Source organism: Saccopteryx leptura, chromosome 2 (genome assembly GCF_036850995.1).
Source record: "Saccopteryx leptura isolate mSacLep1 chromosome 2, mSacLep1_pri_phased_curated, whole genome shotgun sequence".
Classification (NCBI taxonomy): domain Eukaryota; kingdom Metazoa; phylum Chordata; class Mammalia; order Chiroptera; family Emballonuridae; genus Saccopteryx; species Saccopteryx leptura.
In genome coordinates, this window is record NC_089504.1 from 290,869,463 (window position 1) to 290,888,820 (window position 19,358).

The window sequence follows — 19,358 nt, forward strand, 5'->3', positions numbered from 1 at the left end:
GGAGCTGCCCAGCTGCTTCCGCTGCCTGACCCCAAGCCCCGGGGGCTCCAGGGCTGGCCTCGGTGCCCCCCCTCGCCATCCCGTAGCGGCGCTTGCTGCAGCCCTCCCTGGTTGCTTTATTTATTTATTTTGCACCAACAGGGTTGCTGCAGACTCATTCTCGCCTGGTTTAAAAAGAGAGAGAGGAAAAAAAAAAAAAGAAGAAATGCTTTCTGGCTCTTTTTTCTACCTCGGTCTTGGCAGCAGCGGCCGCAGCAGCAACAGCAGCAGCGGGCAGGCAGGCAGGCAGGCAGGCAGGTGGTCAGGGGGCAGTGGGAGTGAGCACCAGGGGAAGTGTGGGCCGAGGGGCAGCTGGAACGGGACGGGCCCCAGCCCTGGACAGATGCAGTGCCGAACTTGATGCAGCCCTCCGGCTTCTCTGGTAAGTGCCCCCACCCCTTGTCCCAGTGCTGCAACTGCCCTTCTCCATAACATCCTCAGAGACAAGGCCAGACCCGTGTGCCTGACAAGGCTAGAGGGTTTGGGGCCTCACCCCCACCGCACCCCCAGTCAACCATTGATCCTGGCCCCACAGGACTTTGGTGAGAATACTAAAATGTTCCAAGTGCCCCCCCCCCCCCAGGGTAAGGACTCCAAAGAGATCTCCCTTCATCTCCCCAGTGTTCCCTCTACCTTTGAGAAGGATCTTCCTGCTCAGTGATCAGTGTGGATATTTCAGAAATCTTTCCTCCAAAAGCTCCCACCCCACAAAGGACCCCATGCCTCAGTCAGGTCTGCTTTAAAGAAGATATCCAGGTTCAAATGTGTCTCTGGACTGCCACACAGGGACAAGAAGAAAACATACTATTCCTTGAGGGGATGGTATCCCAGACCCCTGCCCAGTTAAGGACAGAGAGAAGTGGTTCTGACACCAGTCTCTTCCTGCAAAGTGGCCGGAAGCCAGTCAGTCCTGTAGCCATGGAGATTGGCAAGGGAAGTTTGTGATTAAATTAGCTGCCTTATAAATAAAGAAAAGGAGTTGGCCCCAGATCCCCCAGCCCCTGGCCCAGGAGACTTTGGGAACTAAGAGGGATGTCACAGCAGTGGGAAGGAGGGAAGCTGGGCTACATGCTTCACTGCACTTTTGCTGAATGCAGAGCCAGAGGATGAGTAGGAACTGCAGTGGTAGTGATAAAGGGCTAGCTGTCAGGGGGACTTCCCAACACAGGCACAGGGAGAATGAGCGAGGCTGGGGCATTTGTCTCCCTGGAGAACTCTTAGCATGCCATAGATACCTGTTTGGTTGGGGTAGGGACTAGAGAGACTGCTCAGCAGCCTTGCCTGTCCCATACATTCTTTCTCAAGCTCAAGCCTCAGTGTCCTATATCCCTCTGCTGTTTTAGTCTCTTTCTTCAGTTTCCCAAGTCCTACAATCTCTGAGGTAGCTATAGAATAGCCGCCACAGTGAGCCTTCTGGAGGAGGATGTAGAGTAGAAGGAGAAGCAATCACACCATCTCTTAAGCTGCCCCTCCTAAGTTCCGTGTGGGAGAAAATGAAGCCTGTAGTAGAAAGCTAACCCTTAGGGCCCAGTAAGCCTGAAGCCTGAAAGCCCAAAGGTGATCAGGATCTGCAGCTAGAAAGAAACCCAGGCACCCTTGGGTTTCTTTGGCCATCCCTTGCCAATTCCAAACCCTCCCTTGTTTGAGGGTCCCTGTTGGCATTGAACAGCATGAGTCAAGGATTCTCACCATCTCCTCTGTCACCTCAGTCAATGTCTGGTGGCCACTGTATTTAGTCTTCCTGATTTTGTCCAGGCCCCTGGACCCAGAAACCCACTTTAAGTGAACAGAGTGTGCACACAGCCTGCGCCCAGAGATCTGCTGTGTCAACCAAGGGCTGCCTTGCTCCCTGCCCACCTTGTCTGATCAGGTGCGGTCCCTGCCTTGTCTATGCCTCCCTGGCTCACAATCTGCTCTAGTATATTGCTCAGGCAGCTGAAGCCAAAGGAAACAGAGATTTCCCTCAGGTTCACACACTGGAGGGATACAAGAGAAGCTTAAGTCTGAGAACCAAGCAACAAAACTCCAAATTTGGGCATCCCTTGGGTCCCTCACATACCCCAACATCATGTATTGGGAGGAGTGATTGCCCTTGGGGTCCTTGTGAGAGGTTCAAATGGCACCTGTGTCCTGTGCCACGGCTAATGTGCAGCTTGGCTGTCGTCCACACAGGCATTCTGGGGAGACTGGGTCTTGCTAGTCCAGGGCCTCAGGCTCTGTGCCAGGATGGAGGAGGTCAGAGAGGCAGTCACTGGAAACTGGGGGCTGAGGCCCGAATGGTTCACAGCTTGGGCAACTGACTCAAGGTGAGGCCTCTCCAATCATGATCCAAGTCTTTGATTCCCCAGGAGCCTTCGACAAAGATACAGATGGACAATATGGGAGGAGAAAGTGGACAGAGAGGGACAGAGAAGTGCTTGGGGAGAGCAGACATCAGGGAGAAAGGACATGAAACATTTCTGGATCTCATAGATGTAAGGGAGACTCAAAATTACCACCTGCTGCTTCCTATCCCTGTCCCTGTCCCTGTCCCAGTCCCATAAAACTTCCCCAATGAAGTCACACTTGACTAGGGCTCCATGAACTAGTATCACTTGGCCTACAGGCACCCAGAGCCAGGAAGAAAGGAGAGATTCCCCAAAGAGGAGCCCTAGAAGGCCCCACAGAGGTGCACCTTGGAATTCTTCCTGGTCTGCACCCCACTTCCCGGCAGTGCTGAGATGGGTAGCTCTCTTTCTGCTCAAAAGAGACACAGGGAAGTGCAGGGTCACCATCATCTGAAGCCACTTTCCAAAAAGGGCCATGTCATCATCTGTTCCAGGATTGAAGAGGGGATGGCTACAGCTCCAGTAGCTCCAAAGCAGGCCTGGCCCCCCTGGCCCCCCTGGCCCTCTCTCCTTTTCTTGCTCCTCCTGCCCGGAGGCAGCAGTGGTGGCTGCCCAGCTGTGTGTGACTGTACCTCGCAGCCCCTGGCAGTGCTCTGCGCCCACCGGCGGCTAGAGGCTGTGCCTGGGGGACTTCCACTGGACACCGAGTTCCTGGACCTGAGTGGGAACCGCCTCTGGGGGCTTCAGCAGGGGATGCTCTCCCGCCTGAGCCTGCTCCGGGAACTAGACCTCAGCTACAACCAGCTGTCCACCCTGGAGCCAGGGGCCTTCCACGGCCTGCAGAGCCTACTCACCTTGAGACTTCAAGGCAATCGGCTGCGAATCATGGGGCCTGGGGTCTTCTCGGGCCTGCCTGCCCTCACCTTGCTGGACCTCCGCCTCAACCAGATTGTCCTCTTCCTTGATGGAGCTTTTGGGGAGCTGGGCAACCTCCAACAGCTGGACGTTGGGGACAACCACCTGGTGTTCGTGGCTTCGGGGGCCTTTGCAGGGCTGACCAAGCTGAGCACCCTCACCCTGGAGCGCTGCAACCTCAGCACAGTGCCTGGCCTGGCCCTGGCCCGGCTGCCGGAACTGGCGGCCCTGAGGCTTCGAGAACTGGATATTGGGAGGCTGCCATCGGGGGCACTCCGGGGGCTTGGGCAGCTCAAGGAGCTGGAGATCCACCACTGGCCAGCCCTGGAAGCCCTGGAGCCTGGGAGCCTGGCTGGGCTCAATCTGAGCAGCCTGGCCATCACCCGCTGCAACCTGAGCTCCGTGCCCTTCCAGGCACTGCACCACCTGAGCTTCCTCAGGGTCTTGGATCTATCTCAGAACCCCATCACCGCCATCCCCGCCCGAAGGCTCAGTACTCTGGTGCGACTCCAGGAGCTCCGACTGTCGGGAGCCTGCCTCACCTCCATCGCTGCCCACGCTTTCCATGGCTTGACTGCCTTCCATCTCCTGGACGTGGCAGATAACGCCCTTCAGACACTCGAGGAGACAGCTTTCCCTTCCCCGGATAAACTGGTCACTCTGAGGCTGTCTGGCAACCCCCTGACCTGTGACTGCCGCCTCCTCTGGCTGCTCCGGCTCCGAGGCGGCCTGGACTTTGGCACATCCCCGCCTGCATGCGCTGGCCCTCAGCATGTCCAGGGGAAGAGCCTGAGGGAGTTCTCAGACATCCTACCTCCAGGGCACTTCACTTGCCAACCAGCCCTGATCCAAAAGTCTGGGCCGCGTTGGGTTATTGCAGAGGAGGGGGGACATGCTGTTTTCTCCTGCTCTGGGGACGGAGACCCGGCCCCCACTGTCTCTTGGATGAGGCCTCCAGGGACGTGGCTGGGAAGGGCTGGGAGAGTAAGGGTGCTAGATGACGGGACGCTGGAGATCCGCTCGGTGCAGCTACGGGATAGAGGGGCCTATGTATGTGTGGTCAGCAATGTCGCTGGGAATGACTCCCTGAGGACCTGGTTGGAAGTAATCCAAGTTGAGCCACCAAATGGCACTCTTGTTGACCCCAACATCACCACGCCAGGGGTCCCGGGGCCTTTCTTCCTGGATAGCAGAGGTGTGGCTATGGTACTGGCAGTGGGCTTCCTCCCCTTCCTCACCTCAGTGACCCTCTGCTTTGGCCTCATTGCCCTCTGGAGCAAGGGCAAAGGACGGGTCAAGCATCATGTAACCTTTGACTTTGTGGCACCTCGGCCCTCTGGGGATAAGAACTCTGTGGGAAACCGGGTCACTGCCAAGCTCTTCTGACCTTTCCTTTCACACTGGGGACCCCACCAAGTCAGCTGGAGATATCAGAGGGGAAGGGAACCAAGGCCACTTAGACCAGAACCCAGTCACGGCAGCGCAGGTCTCCCACACCCCCAGCCTGCGCTGCGCCCGCAGCTGTGATGCCTCCTGGTAGTCTGCCTCATGCTTCTGCAGTTTGAGAATAGCACTGCCATCTTCCCTGAAGGTCCCGGGAGCTGGAGATACAGACCTTGTAGTCAGCCCAGCCCTTGCCCCACAAACACAAAGCAGGAACTAAAACCAAGGCATCAGTCTGCTAGTCTAACCACAAGGCTTTCTTCACATACACTTATACTCTTTAATAACCAATACCAATTGCCAACCACAGCTACAAGGTTACTTCAGGGGAAAGTGCCGTTTGTTTCTTGGAGTCTCTGTACCTCAATCAGCTGGCCTCCCTCTCTTTCTGCTCCATCCCCTTTCCCAGGCACAAGGAACCGGGGCCAAGAACCTCAGGATGGGGAGGACAGACTGACACTGGCACTGTGTTCTCATGAGCCTCCACCACCTGCCTCTGTCTGTCACATTAAACCTGCTGCCTAAAGGCCATGAGAGTAGCAGCCCAAACTAAACATGATTTCTGGAGTTTTCTTTACTTCAGACTTGTCCTGCCCCTTATTGCTGTCAAATCTCCCCCTTCCTACCCTTTCTGCCTGCCTTTTGAGCATGTATTCCAATAGCCTTGCCTGAATCTAATAAACAGGAGTTTGTGCAAAAGGTGACCCGCCAGGCCTGGAGAGAGCAGCACTCTCTGCCCATTTCCGTTTCAACCCTTTTCTCATATTCTGTATCGGGATGGGAGGAGCAACCCTCCACCTCACAGGGGTCCCTCTGCAGAAATCCAACCCAGGACACCCAGCTCTTCCATCCTTTGTCATTCTTGTCGGGATCTCTCTCTGCTTCCTGTGTCACGATCCCTACTGCCCTTGAGGGAAGGCAAGAGGGGAACTACTAGAAAATGACTAGCAAAAGCAAGAATCTGCCCTTGTCAAAGGAGAGACCCAGAACGCAGCAGGACTCGACTTGGAGGAGCAGGGGAGGAGGGGCACCGAGAGCTGTGGTGAAAGGCAGAGGCAGGAGGCAGCGGCAGGGATGCCCCCGTTCACTTCCACTGCTCTTCCACATTTCCCCGGGTGCCTGCGTGTTCTCAGTGTACCCCAGCTGTCTCCAGAGAGAGGTCAATGTCTGACGGAGACCTCTCATGCAGAGGCGGGGTGGGAGGAGGAGATGCTGACTGCCTCCAAGTATGCTTCAAATAGAGGACAAAGCGGAGCCAGGAAAAGTAGAGATGCCGAGAGCTCAAGGGATAACAGCCTTGGCAGCATCAGAAGGGGGTGGGGGTGGAGGAAAGGAAAGGAGCAGGGAGGAGGGGCCGAGAAGTGCAGTCACATGGCCCTGGAGAGCCTCTTTGCAGCAGCAGCAGCCGAGGCCTCTGCCCTCAAGAGCCCCCACCTACCCCTCACCCAACAAAATACAAGCATCATGAACCTCCCGATTCCTGCTGCTGCTGTCCTTATTCTGAGGAGTCCACTCATTGCTGTCCCTAACAAGAGAGAGGAGCAGGTACCTCGAGGACACAGCAGGACTTAACCTCCAGGCTAGCTCCTCATGGGAGCTACACTGCTACAGTCACTGCATCCTCCTCAGTGGGGCAGAGGTAGGGCGGGGTCCAGAGATGAATGCGAGAACCCGACGTTTGAAGATTGAGGCTGGAGAATCAACAGTCTTGAGAAGTGGGTATCCCTGAGCCTCCAACCCTACCCTCACCATGTACACACAATTCTCTTAGTATCCTAACAGCCTCCGATTCCGGTGTATAAGACGCCAGGAATGCTTCCTGGTGGGGCACAGCTCTCTCCTTCCTTCCAAATTCTCCACCAGCAGTTTATTAGGTTGGGACTTGGGGGTCAGGCGCTAGTGTTTCTCACTCTAGTTGCCCACTCGGCAACACAGAAAAGAGTGGAAGCCACATTGCCGTTTAGAGAAATCTCCGAGAAGTCCCTGAGGCAATGGGGACAGATGACACAGATGACATGTGTCTGGAGCAGGAGATGACCAATATAAATAGAATGGGAGTCACATATATAAGTTCAAATTTTCTAATATATTAAAAAGGCCAAAATAAACAGATACAATTAATTTCCATACTATATATTTTATTTTATTTAACCTAATATATGCAGACTATTATCATTTCAACACATTATCCATATAAAAATTAGTAAGGAAATATTTTACATTGTTTGCCATATTGTTTTGAAATCCAGTGTGTATTATATACTTACAGTACATTCCAATTCGATCACCAGTTTCACCGGCTTGAAATATCTGATTTGTTTAGGTTTCATAAAATTCACTGTTGAAAAAGTTAATTCACACATTCAAGCCATTCCGAACATATTAAAAGTTTTCCAATAACTAAACCAAAAATCAGGTTTCACATTTACATTAATGAAAATTAAATTTAAAATCCCACTGCTCAGTTGCACTAGCCATCTTTCAAGTGCTCAATAGCCATGTGTGGCCAGTGGCTACTGTGTTGGACAGCACAGCTCCAGACTGCAACTCTGGGCACAGACCAGGACCTCCTTGACAAGAGATGGGCAAAGTAGCCCTCAACAAGCACATTCAAGCCAGGGGAAATGCCTGTGGAGGTATTCCCATTGCCACCCCCTATGCTCCTTACACAGTGTTTCCAGAGACCTCGCGAAGGGAAGCCCATTAATGTAGCAAGGTAACTCAGATGAGCACTTCGACAGCTTGTAAAATCAGCAAGCCAGTCGTCATCACACCTATCTGGGAAGGCTGCCCTACAGGCTGGTGTGTGTGTGTGTGTGTGTGTGTGTGTGTGTGTGTTGACAAGTGTGTGAACGCAACCAGGGACATGTGTGGCTGTGCGCATGTGTGTGCATGTGCAGGGATGTATGGTCCACATCATTGGCACAATCCAATGGCACTCTCTCCGGGATGGGACAGAGGTGGAGAGGAAAAAGTAACATTTATTAGTGGGCCTAGTCTATGTCAGTGTCTTATCTTCGTTTTCTCCTGTAATCCTCGTATCAATTCTCTAAAACAGGGCATCTTTGCTGACAGAACTAAAGGTTAAATGGATTAAGTTGAGTACACAGGGCTAGTTAGTGAGGGAGCTGCATTTGAACTCACAGCTGGCTCAAAACCCAAAGGCCTCCACCATACTGCTGTACTGCTCTAGCCACACTGCATGCTCTTCTAACCCCTTCCCCAGGGCCTCTGCACTGCTGGGCCTGCCCTGGGAGAGAGGAAAATCTAGGGGTCATCCTCCACCTGGCTAGCTCTGAACAACTGTTTTAGAGGAACTGGAATCTGTTGTTAATCCTTACCTTCCTTCAGGAACTCTAATGCAACTGATTCTGGAAGCTCAGGGCTGGTTGGTTTTACTTTCTTCTCAGTCCCCTCTTCCAATGTCCTGGCCGCCTCTTTCCCAGGAATCAGCAGAAAGCAGAATTTCCAGGGATCAGACAGACTAAACTGAAATGCCTCACTGACAGCCACATAGCCTCTATGATTAAATACAGAAATTTCAGGTTTCCTGGGTCCTTTTCTGGGTTCCCACCTCAACAACACTTGAGTTTACAGAGCAGCTGCTCAGGGATATCTTGTATTGCGGAGCAACCTGTGAGCTGTTTCAAATTTGAGGGGAACTCGCCTCTGCCCACCTTCTGCCTACCCCTGTGTAATGCCGGTGGCCGAGGTCAGGCAGGTTCTCACTGAATTTGGGCAGACGGTAGAGGAACTGTGGAGCCAGAAAGCATTGGATCATACCCATTTATTGGAGGCTCACAAAGACAGGCGAACGAATAAACAAAAGGGAAAGAGCTAATAAACAAAGGAAAACCTGCTGTTTGCAATAAGGACAAGGGAGCAAGGAAAACCACACCTCGTGAAGGTGGGAGAGGGATCTGGAACCGCCACCCAGGGGAAGCACCCACAGCCTCATACAGGCTATGCACATGTGACTGCCATGTGCTCACGCACTAATCAAGCAAAGTGCTTGCAGCCAGTAAACCCGTGAGCTAGCCTAACACAGCTGCCCCACACCCTGCTTGACCAAACCTTCCTGAGGTCATTCCATCCACCCTCCATACAGCCCCCTCCACCTCTCCTCTCTTCCATCTCGGACATGGTGTCACCTAAGCTGCGAGAAATTTGGATCCAAAGATACTCTGGTGGCATTTCAGACTCACATGTTGGTTTCTAATGTATATATAATTTGATTTATTTTAGAGGGAAGTGAGAGAGAGAAAGAAAGAGAGAAAAAGGGGGTAGGAGTGAGAAGCAGTTGCTTCTCGCCTGCACCTTGATCAGGCAAGCCCGTGATTTTGAACTGGCAACCTCAGCATTCCAGGTCGATGCTTTATCTACTGCGCAACGACAGGTCAGTCTCTGATATATTTTGATACCTCTATTTCCTTTGTTGTGCTGGGTCCCTGATTCAAGGGATGAGAAGTCTGCAAGGCAATGATTGTCAACTTTATTTTTTGAGTCACAGACCCCTTTGAGAATACCTGCTGCAAGCTATGAACAAAAATGTTTACAGATTGTCCACGGTCATCCTGAAGTCATCACAGATTCCACAGAATGCGGGCAAAGCACCTCTGCTGAGGGAAGTCTCAGGCGGCAGGGAAAAGTTGAGGGCCCAGTCCAGGCAAAGAGAAAAGCCTGGGAAGGACTATGGTGTGAAGTAGAAGTTAGCACAAGTAAGAGCAGTTGGTAGGATGGGCTGTAACGCTGGTGGCTGAGGCCAAACAGGTCCACACTGGTTTCGGGCAGATGGTAGAGACACTGCAGAGCCGGAAAGCATTGGGCCATTCCGTTTAATAAAGTCTCACAATGGCAGGCAAGCACACAGGCAGGGGAAAACCTCTTCTCAGGCAAACGAACAGCTATATAGGCCATACACACATGGCACTGCCCCACGCTCATGCACCAGTCAGGCAAAGGGCTTGTAGGTGGTAAACCAGCGAGCAAGCCTAACACAGCTGCCCCTGTGGGTTGCTCGCCTCACAAGATACATTACATACATTCCAAAAAATGACAATTACAAAGGTACCTTTCACAATGTCTCCCTGAGCACGCTGCCCAGGGAGTTAGCTGAAGACCCACCTCCAACTCCCCACCCCACAGTGCCAACAAGGCCACCCATGGGGGGGGGGGGTACAGTACAGGGCCATGTCCATTGAGAGCAATAAGTGTCCTTGGTGAGTCTGTGCAACTGGGTGAGAGCAGCTTCCCGATGCAGGAGGGCCTCCACAGGTGCCAGTTCCCCCCATCAGGGTCTCTCATAGTACTGTCCACAAGCGACATGTCCATCCATCAAAGGAGCCAGTGCCCCTCTCTGATCGCAGTCCAAGAGTCAGTTCACGATAGACATCCCAGCTATCTGTGCAAATCACCAAGGTAAAAGTCCATTACAGGCAACTAGCCACACAGCTCTTTATTAACAGACCTCAGTGCCTTTCCATAAGCGCTCTGTCCGTTGCCACAAACCCCATCCAGACCTCTCAACAAGCTCACAGGGTCTGGCGGGGTCAAACACATTCAAGGCCTGTGTTGCCTCAACAGTTCTCTTTGCTGCTGCTGTAAAACAAACAAATAAACAAACAAACAAACACCTATTACCTTCTAATGCCAACACCTGCTGCACATTAGAAGGGATCAGTGGATTTTCCATTTCACACGAGGCCTCTGGCCCCTATCTGTCCCTGATGGATGGGTCCCTCGCTGTGGAGCAGCTGTGTTAAGCCTAACACAGCTCACGGGGTTACCAGCTGCAAGCACTTTGCTTGATTAGTGTGTGAGCACATGGCAGAGGCATGTGCATAGCCTATATAAGGCTATGGGGGCTTACGCTCGAGAGAGATGAGAGATTGGGGACTGCGGATATGCGGACTGCCCGCCGGCCCACCACTGTGAGGGGCCATTTTGCAGTTTGTTGCCTGAAAGGTGGTTTCCCCTGCCTGTGTGCTTGTCTGCCATTGTGAGACTTTATTAAACAAAATGCCCAACCTTTTCCAGCTCCACAGTTTTTCTACCATCTGTCCGAGTGGACCTGCCTGGCCTCGGCCACCGGCATTACACTTACCCTTCCCCCTATTCAAACTGGAGCAACGGGTCCTGGGGATCCTGCAACATGACCGCCAGCCATTTTCCTGACAGATGCCAGGGCCACCCACTTCCTCTGCTTTTTCAGCAGCTGGAATCTCTGTTCTGACTCAGGCTGCCACCAAGTCTCCCACAAGACTTTATTAGGGTTGCCATCTAATTTCTCCCTATCTGCCCCGGCCGCAATCAAATCTACCCACATCTGTGTTCAGGTAACCTTTACAGGCCCATTTCTTCTGTTAGTCAGGGGGTGGGGGGGCAGCATGGGAAGCAGCCCTCATGCCTTTGTGGTCCATCTCTGTTCCAGAGAGCATCATGCCATCCACCCCCTATGTCCCGCAGCCACACCAAGCATGCTGCCAGCGGCTCAGTGGGTTTCTGCCTGAATTTCACCCCCAAATCCATTGGCTCTGCCTGGGTGTAGGGCTGGACCACAGAGTGCTCCACTACCTGGGGAAGAGGCTGTGGCTGCCCCGAGGGACTCTTGGCTGCTGGGTCTTTACCTTCTTGGCAACTGCCAGCCAGGCTCTAAGTCTGTGGACAGCAGTTGCAGCCCGAGCCTCCCCCTCAGAAGAGGGGGAGTTGGAAATGCCTGCTCCTGTTGACTCAGAACCACTCCACTGGCAGGAATGCAGCTCCAGCTTCTGTGCCTGCTCTGGATCCTGCAGCTACCAGCTCTCGGACTGAAGCTGAGACTTAGCTTCTGAACCCGCAGTTGTTTCTCCAACAGCCATCACTGCCAGTGTTCAGCTTCCAAGGCAAACTGGAGCTCACGAACCTGCAAATCCTTCTCCAGAGATCGCTCCAGTTCCAGGCACTGTTGCTGTTCAGCCTGAACCTCACACTGCAACTCTCGAACCCAGTCAGCCTCGCTTTCTAGCACTCGCTCCAGTTCACGCTGCCACTGGTTCTCAGCCTGCAGTCTGACTTGCAGTTCTCAGGTCTGCAGCTCTTTCTCCAGTGACCATTCCAGCTTGTGCCGTTGTTGCCTCACAGTCTGCAGTTCACCCTGGAGCTCTCAACCTCGGGCCACCTCTCGCACAGAGCTCTCAGTTTCCTCTCGCAGGGCTATAAAAATCACCCAGCCTAAGGCCCCCAAAAGGACAGCCACAGGGAACCATACACTGGAGAACAACTACCACTCCTCCACCCCACCTTCGAGGGTGTTGGCAGCTCCATACCAGTCTGCTCCAAATCCTGCCCACTACGCCAGATGTAATGCCAGTGGCCAAGGCCAGGCAGGTCCACGTTGGATTTGGGCAGATGGTAGAGAAACTGTGGATCTGGAAAAGTGTTGGGCCATTCTGTTTAATAAAGTCTCACAACAGCAGACGAGCACATAGGCAGGGGAAAACCTCTTCTCAAGCAAATGAACAGCAAAAATGGCCCCTCACAGTGGCGGCCAGGCAATCCACAATCCCTAATCGTTTTGAGCGCAAGCACCCATAGCCTTATATAGGCCATACACGTGTGGTGCAGCCATGCACTCACACACCAGTCAGGCAAAGGGCTTGCAGCCGGTAAACCAGCAAACAAGCCTAACACAGCTGTCCCCAAATGGACCCTGTAAGAAAACACTTCCAGCTTCTCCCCTCCTCATGCCCCTTCTCCCACCATTATCCATCTCAGAGAAAGGCAGGCGACTTTGGGTGGGACTTTTGTTCTAAGGAGTGAGGTGGGGATTCAGGCTGGAGAGCACTGAGATGGCCCATGCTCCCAGCTGCTGGTTTCTGATGAACAGCCTTGAGTGCTGGGGAGGAAGGGGTGACAGCTATAATGGGCAAAGAGAGTGTTCTGTCGTCCAAAAGCTCAGGCAGCTGAATATCATATGAACAGATTGCTTGCATGTTGTCCACGAAGGGAACTGTGATCAGCCAAGGCTGACCAGGCTATTGTGTTTGAGAACCCCTCACAGCCCAGCCCCCTAGCTCAAGTCTACTTTCACAATTTGGCTTGTTGAGTAGAAACATCTGCCTACTGAACTCTCTAGGCAACCCAGACTTCATGTTAACTAGTTGCCCTATGCCTCCTGCACTCTGTTCAGAAAACCCTTCAAGGAAAAAGAATGAACTCTTTGAAACTGGAGAAATTTAAAAATTATAATTCACGCAATGTCATCCTCTCACAACTCAATCTTTCAATCATGATTTGAGCTCTTACAGGGGACATTAGATGACAAATTTTATATACACAGAGACTTGAGAGTTTGGAATCATCTCACCTAAAGTAGTCCCTTCTACTCCTCAACCTCCCTATCCAACTAAATAAAGTCAACTCTTCTTCAGAAAATTTCCTGGAGCCTGAACAGGCAGTGGTGCAGTGGATACAGCATCAGACTGGGATGCGGAAAACCCAGGTTCAAAGCCCTGAGGTTGCCAGCTTGAGTGGGGGCTCACCAGGTTGAGCGTGGGGTTGCTGGCTTGAGCGTGGGATCATAGACATGACCCATGGCTGCTGGCTTGAGCCCAAAGTCACTGGATTGAAGCCCAAGGTTGCCGGCTTGAGTAAGGGGTCACTTGCTCTACTGTAGCGCCTCCCCCCTTCATCAAGGCACATACGAGAAAGCAATCAATGAACAACTAAGGAGACTAAGGAACCGCATGAACAGTTGATGCTTCTCATCTCTCTCCCTTCCTGCCTGTCTGTCCCTCTCTCTGTCTCTATAATAACAACAACAACAAAATTCCTGGAAAAAGTGATTACACCTGCTTTACACTATTCTGATTAAAAAATTTCTCCTCTGGTTTAATTTTAAATCCTTCATTTTAGATTTCCATTTTATTTCCTCTTTTTTTTTCCTCCACCTCCCAGTGGAGCTGGACAACCAAGGACCCATAAAATAGGTCTGTATTTTTTATAGCAACAGTGGACATTTTTCCTTTACCTTTTAAAGGTAAAAATAACTACAGCAATTAAGGCATTCAAATACCTAAAGATAATCTTAAGCAATATGTAAATTCTATATGACAAAACTTCAAAACACTACTGATGGGATATCAATGACTTAAACATGTATATAGGAATATTCTATACAATAAATCTCCCTTAAGTAAAATTGCTCCAATCAAAATAGCATTAACAGTACAATGAAAAACAAATTGTGGCCTGACCAGGCGGTGGTGCGGTGGACAGAGCATCGGACTGGGAAGCAGAGGACCAGGTTTGAAACCCTGAAGTCACCTGCTTGAGTGTGGCGTAGCTGGCTTGAGCATAAGATTATAGACATGACCCCATGGTCACTGGCTTGAGCCCAAAGGTCACTGGCTTGAAACTCAAGTTCGCCAGCTTGAGCAAGGGGTTACTTGCTCTGCTATAGCCCCCCGGTCAAGGCACATATGAGAAAGCAACTGAAGAAAAACTGAGGTGCCGCAGCGAAGAACTGATGCTTCTCATCTCTCCCTTCCTGTCTGTCTATCCTGATCTGTCTCTCTGTCTGTCACACATAAAAATAGAAAAGTAAACTGTTGCATATTTCCACAATATACTATTACACAGTAATGAGAATGAATGGATTAAAACTACATATAACAGCCTGGTGGTGGTGCAGCTGATAGAGCATCAGCCTGGGATGCTGAGGACCCACGTTCAAAACCCTGAAGTCACCTGCTTGAGCGCAGGCTCACCAGCTTGAGTACGGGCTCATCTGGCTTGAGCGTGGGATCATAGACATGATCCCATGGTCGCTGGCTTGAGCAAAGGATTACTGGCTTGGCTGGAGTCCCCCTAGACCACCCCCCGTAAAGGCACATATGAGAAAGTAATCAATGAACAACTAAGGTGCTGCAACTACAAGTTGATGCTTCACATCTCTCTTCCTTCCTGTCTGTCCCTGTCTGTCCCCTTCCCTCTTTCTCTTTCTCTCTCTCTCTCACACACACACAGAAAAATTACACACAATATCACTGACTCTCACAAAAATAATGTTGCACAAAGGATGCCAGACACAAAGAATATATACTGTGTGATTTTCTTCATATAAAAAACAAAAAGAAACAAAACTAGTTTCTGCTATAAGGAATCAGTAGAGTTTGACCAGGCGGTGGCACAGTGGATAAAGTGTCGGACTGGGATGCGGAGGACCCAGGTTCGAGACCCCAAGGTTACCAGCTTGAGCGCAGGCTCACCTGGCTTGAGCAAAAAGCTCACCAGCTTGGACCCAAGGTCGCTGGCTCGAGCAAGAGGTTACTCGGTCTGCTGAAGGCCCGTGGTCAAGGCACATATGAGAAAGCAATCAATGAACAACTAAGATGTCGCAACGAAACACTGATGATTGATGTTTCTCATCTCTCTCCGTTCCTGTCTGTCCCTATCTATCCCTCTCTATGACTCTCTCTCTGTCCCTGTTAAAAAAAAAAGGAATCAGTAGAGTGGCTACCCTTGAGGGGAATAGTAACTGAGAAGGCATACAATGGTGACTTCAGGTGTGCTGTAATGTTCTGTTTCTTAATCTGGGCACTGGTTACACAAATGTGCTCCATTTTTGAAAATTCACTTTTTATTATATACTTTTCTATATGTATATAATTTTAAAATTGTGGTAAATTATAATGTATACTAATTTTTTAAAAAACAGTATACTAGTAGAATATAAATGAAGAGACCAATGGAACATGAAAAACCCCAAAACAGACCAAACTACATATGGCTATTTGAGTTTTATAACTGTAGCATTCAAAAATAATGGAGGAGCCCTGGCCAGTCGGCTCAGCAGTAGAGCATTGGCTTGGCATGTGGAAGTCCCGGGTTCTGTTGGGGACCAAAAAATCAACAGGATTTTTAGAGTTTAGATATCTAGGGGACAGAGGTGCTGGGAGCTGATTGTAAGCTGACAGTCTGCCCAACTCCCCACTCACCTGCCTGATTGAGTTGCAAGGGGCTGTGCTTCAGTACTCGTCCTGCCTCCCATGTTCCCTGGAAAAACTGGAAGGAAGTTACTTCTTTGTATAAGGTTGTGTATGTTAAGTATAGGTGGGGGTTTTCTACAGTGTTGGAGTTCTTGGGTTGCCTTGGAAACATCATTGCTAATTTACACCTTGCCCAAAATAATAAAAAAGGATGTGGCTAGGGTGGCAACCATGTTTTGCAACTCAGCCAGGACAGTAATTTTACTGCTGGCAAGAAGCTGTGGCTTCCTTTCAAAACCCATCTTTTATGTCTTTAGTTCTTTGTCTATTTTCATTTAATTTCATACCATTTCTGCTTGAGACCCTGGACTATACTTGTTGTGTGGGTTGTGATAGGGTTCAATTCCCGGCCAGGGCACACAGGAGAAGCGCCCATCTGCTTCTCCACCCTTCCCCACTTCTTCCTCTCTATCTCTCTCTTTCCCTCCGCAGCCAAGGCTCCATTGGAGCAAAGTTGGCTGAAGATGGCTCCATGGCCTCTGCCCTCAAGCACTAGAATGGCTCTGGTTGCAATGGAACAACGCCGCAGATGGGCAGAGCATCGCCCCCTGGTGGGCATGCTGGGTGGATCCTGGTTGGGCATATGTGGGAGTTTGCCTCCTCACTTCTAACTTCAGAAAAATATAAAAAAAAAATTTAAAAAGGAAGAAATACAGGTTATTCAATAAGTAGAGTAAGGTAAAACAAAATAAAGTTAGATTTCTATCTCACACCTTTACACCAAAGTAAATTCCAGGTGAACCTAATATTTAAACATACAAAAAAGACACTGTGGAAGTATTTGTGAAAAACACGGAATAATTTATAAATATCTTAGGTAATAGGAGGCTCTCCTAAATATGATATAAAACTCAGAACTTATCAAAAAGAGTGCTGACAGCCAGACCAGGTGGTGGTGCAGTGGAGAGTGTCGGCTTGGGATGCAAAGGACCCAGGTTCAAAACCTCAAGATCACGGGCTTGAGCATGGGCTCACCAGCTTGAGTGCAGAGTCACTAACTTGAGCAAGGGGTCACTGGCTTGGCTGGAGCATCCCCCACCATCATGGCACATATGAGAAAGCAAGCAATGAACAACTAAGGTGCTGCAACAAAGAACTGATGCTTCTCATTTCTCTCCCTTTCTGTCTGTCCCCCACTCGCTCTCCCCCCTCTCTAAAAGAAAAGGATACTGACAAGTTAAACTATATAAAAACAAAAAATATTTGCATAGCACAAATGTCACCATAAACAAAGTAAAATACACAGATACAGACAACAGTGTAGCAAGCCCCAGAGGGAAAGGCAGGCGGAGGTAGGGGGAAGGGGGACAAAAGGGGGTGAAATGGGAATGGAAAGAGACTGCATAGGGCATGGGGGCACGGTGCAGGGTGTAGTGTTATATTCAGTGAGACACTTGAAACCATGTCAACACAATACATTAAAAATAAATATTTAAAATTTTTTAAAAGGTAAAAAGACATAGGATAAATGGGGAAAAGAAAAATATTAATTTTAACTTACACAATGATAAAATATATTAAAATATGAACAAAATATGTGAACAATTTACAGAAAAATAAAATATTGCCACTTAAACATAGAAAAAGATGCTCAACCTTATAAGAGAAATTAAAATTACAATGAGACGCCATTTACACTCAAAAATCAAAAACTTTGGCCCTAGCGGGTGGTTCAGTGAATAAAGCATCCACCCAGCATATGGACGCGATAGGTTCGATTCCCAATCAAGGGCACACAGAAAAAGAGACCATCGACCTCCCCCCCCCCCTCCTGCAGCCAGTGGCTCGATTGGTTCCAGCGCCCAGGAGCTGAGGATAGCTCCTCGGAGTGCATCAGCTTCAGGTGCTAAAAACAGATCGGTAATGGAGTATCCCCCCACACACAAAGACAGGGTGGTCTGGGCCCCTGCAAGAGTCTGCCTCACTATCTCCCCTCCTCTCACCTAAAACAAAAACAAAACTTTAAGAAGTTTGATAACACACTATAGAAGCATGTTGATGGGAGAGAAAATTAGTAAAACTTTCATGGAAGGCAATTTGGCAATACTAACTATACTTACCAAAATCCTTTCAAACATTGCTGGTGGAAGGAAAATAAGAAAAATCTTTGTGAGAGGAAGGGAATTTGCAAAATTTCATCTATCCAAATAACAGAACAACATACAAAATTCTCTGACCTAGTATTTGCAGCCCTAAGTATTTATTATACAGATTTGCAAGAGCCAAATGAAATACACTTGGGTATCAATATAGTGGTAAGTACGGTTATTGAACACATCAATATATCCCTCAGGCTTACTATGAAACTTATCATCAGGCAGGCAGATATGTACTGCTATGGAAAGACATCTAGACTATATAAAAGGAAATTGCAAAATAGTATGCATAATGTTATCAACTGAGTAAAACTACAAAATATACGTTTACTATAGAATATCTTGTGAAAATTCACAAAAATCTGGTTAATATTGGTTGCTTCTGAAAGAAAGAAGACTTATTCAACAGTAATAACCTTTATTCCTTTTGAATTTTGTGGACTGTGCATGTGTTACTTATTCAAAACAATAATTTTTTAAATTAATCCAAAACGAAAAACTGAGTACCTAAGGTATCTCTCTAGCTAACCGAAGATAAAAATCTTGCGTTCATTCAACGTTCACTAAATGCTTATGCGCCAGGTATTGTGACAGAAGCTGGTGCGAAAGATCTCAATTCATGGAGCGCCCAACCCTCGGCCGCCAGGCTGAGTCCCCGGTGCAGTGAGAGGTGCGGCCGGGGAGGGGCGCGGGGTCTGCTCGCGAGACCAGCAGCCGCGGGGGCCGGAGCAGGGCCAACCGTCCCTAACGGCCCAGGACCCGGAGGGCGGCTGGAGTTACTCCTACAAAGCAAACCGCCGCTTTCAGAAACCCACCCCGTTCCTCGCCCGCCCCCCCTCCCCGAAACGGCCCCTCTGCTCCTGTCGCCCGGCATTTCCCTTCATCCCCAGGGAAGGGCGGCCCGCAGCTCCCTTACCCCAGGGCACACTCAGAACTCGGGTCCTTCATCTTCCCTGCTGTGCGCCGGTCCTCTTCAACTGTTCTTTCGACTGCGGCATAGCAGACCCTCGCTCTTTGCCGCGCATTTTCTTCCCCTTGACCTTCTCTCCATCTCTACGAAGGCTATTTCATGTCTCCCCCCCCAAAAAAAAAAAAAAAAAAGTTTCCCATGTCTCCCGAGCCACTGCCACACTATGATGACCTACGGAGGCAAAAGATCGCAAACAAGTAGTAGAGCATTCCCAATGGTCAATGTGTTGTGGACCGGCACTGGCTTTGTACAAAGGCACTAATTTTGTGCGAATGGTGATACCCAAGAGTGATTCAAGTCCTTCGCTCACACTCGAATCGCAGCCTGCGGAGCGCAGGTCTTTCTGCAAGGCTCAGGGGGTGGAAGCCTCCTCGGTGATTGGCCTAGAGGTGGGCAGGGAGGACTCGGGGAAGCCTCTAATTGGCTCGTTTAATTCTCAGGTGCAGGCTTCAATAATCAGAGCCTGCTGTCCCTGGGTCCTATTGGCCGACATGGTGGGCCGGCTTTATAGTCCATCGGGGTAGCTGGGTATCAGTACGCT

General features: G+C 50.0%; 1 protein-coding gene across 1 annotated transcript; it reads left to right on the forward strand.

The window, feature by feature from the left end:
* The first annotated feature begins 298 nt into the window (after positions 1-298).
* On the forward strand, positions 299-5,340 carry LINGO4 (leucine rich repeat and Ig domain containing 4). Its single transcript, XM_066366131.1, has 2 exons — positions 299-421; positions 2,861-5,340. The coding sequence occupies exon 2, from the start codon at positions 2,874-2,876 to the stop codon at positions 4,665-4,667; it is 1,794 nt and encodes a 597-aa protein (XP_066222228.1). The 5' UTR covers positions 299-421; positions 2,861-2,873; the 3' UTR covers positions 4,668-5,340.
* Positions 5,341-19,358: the final 14,018 nt, after the last annotated feature.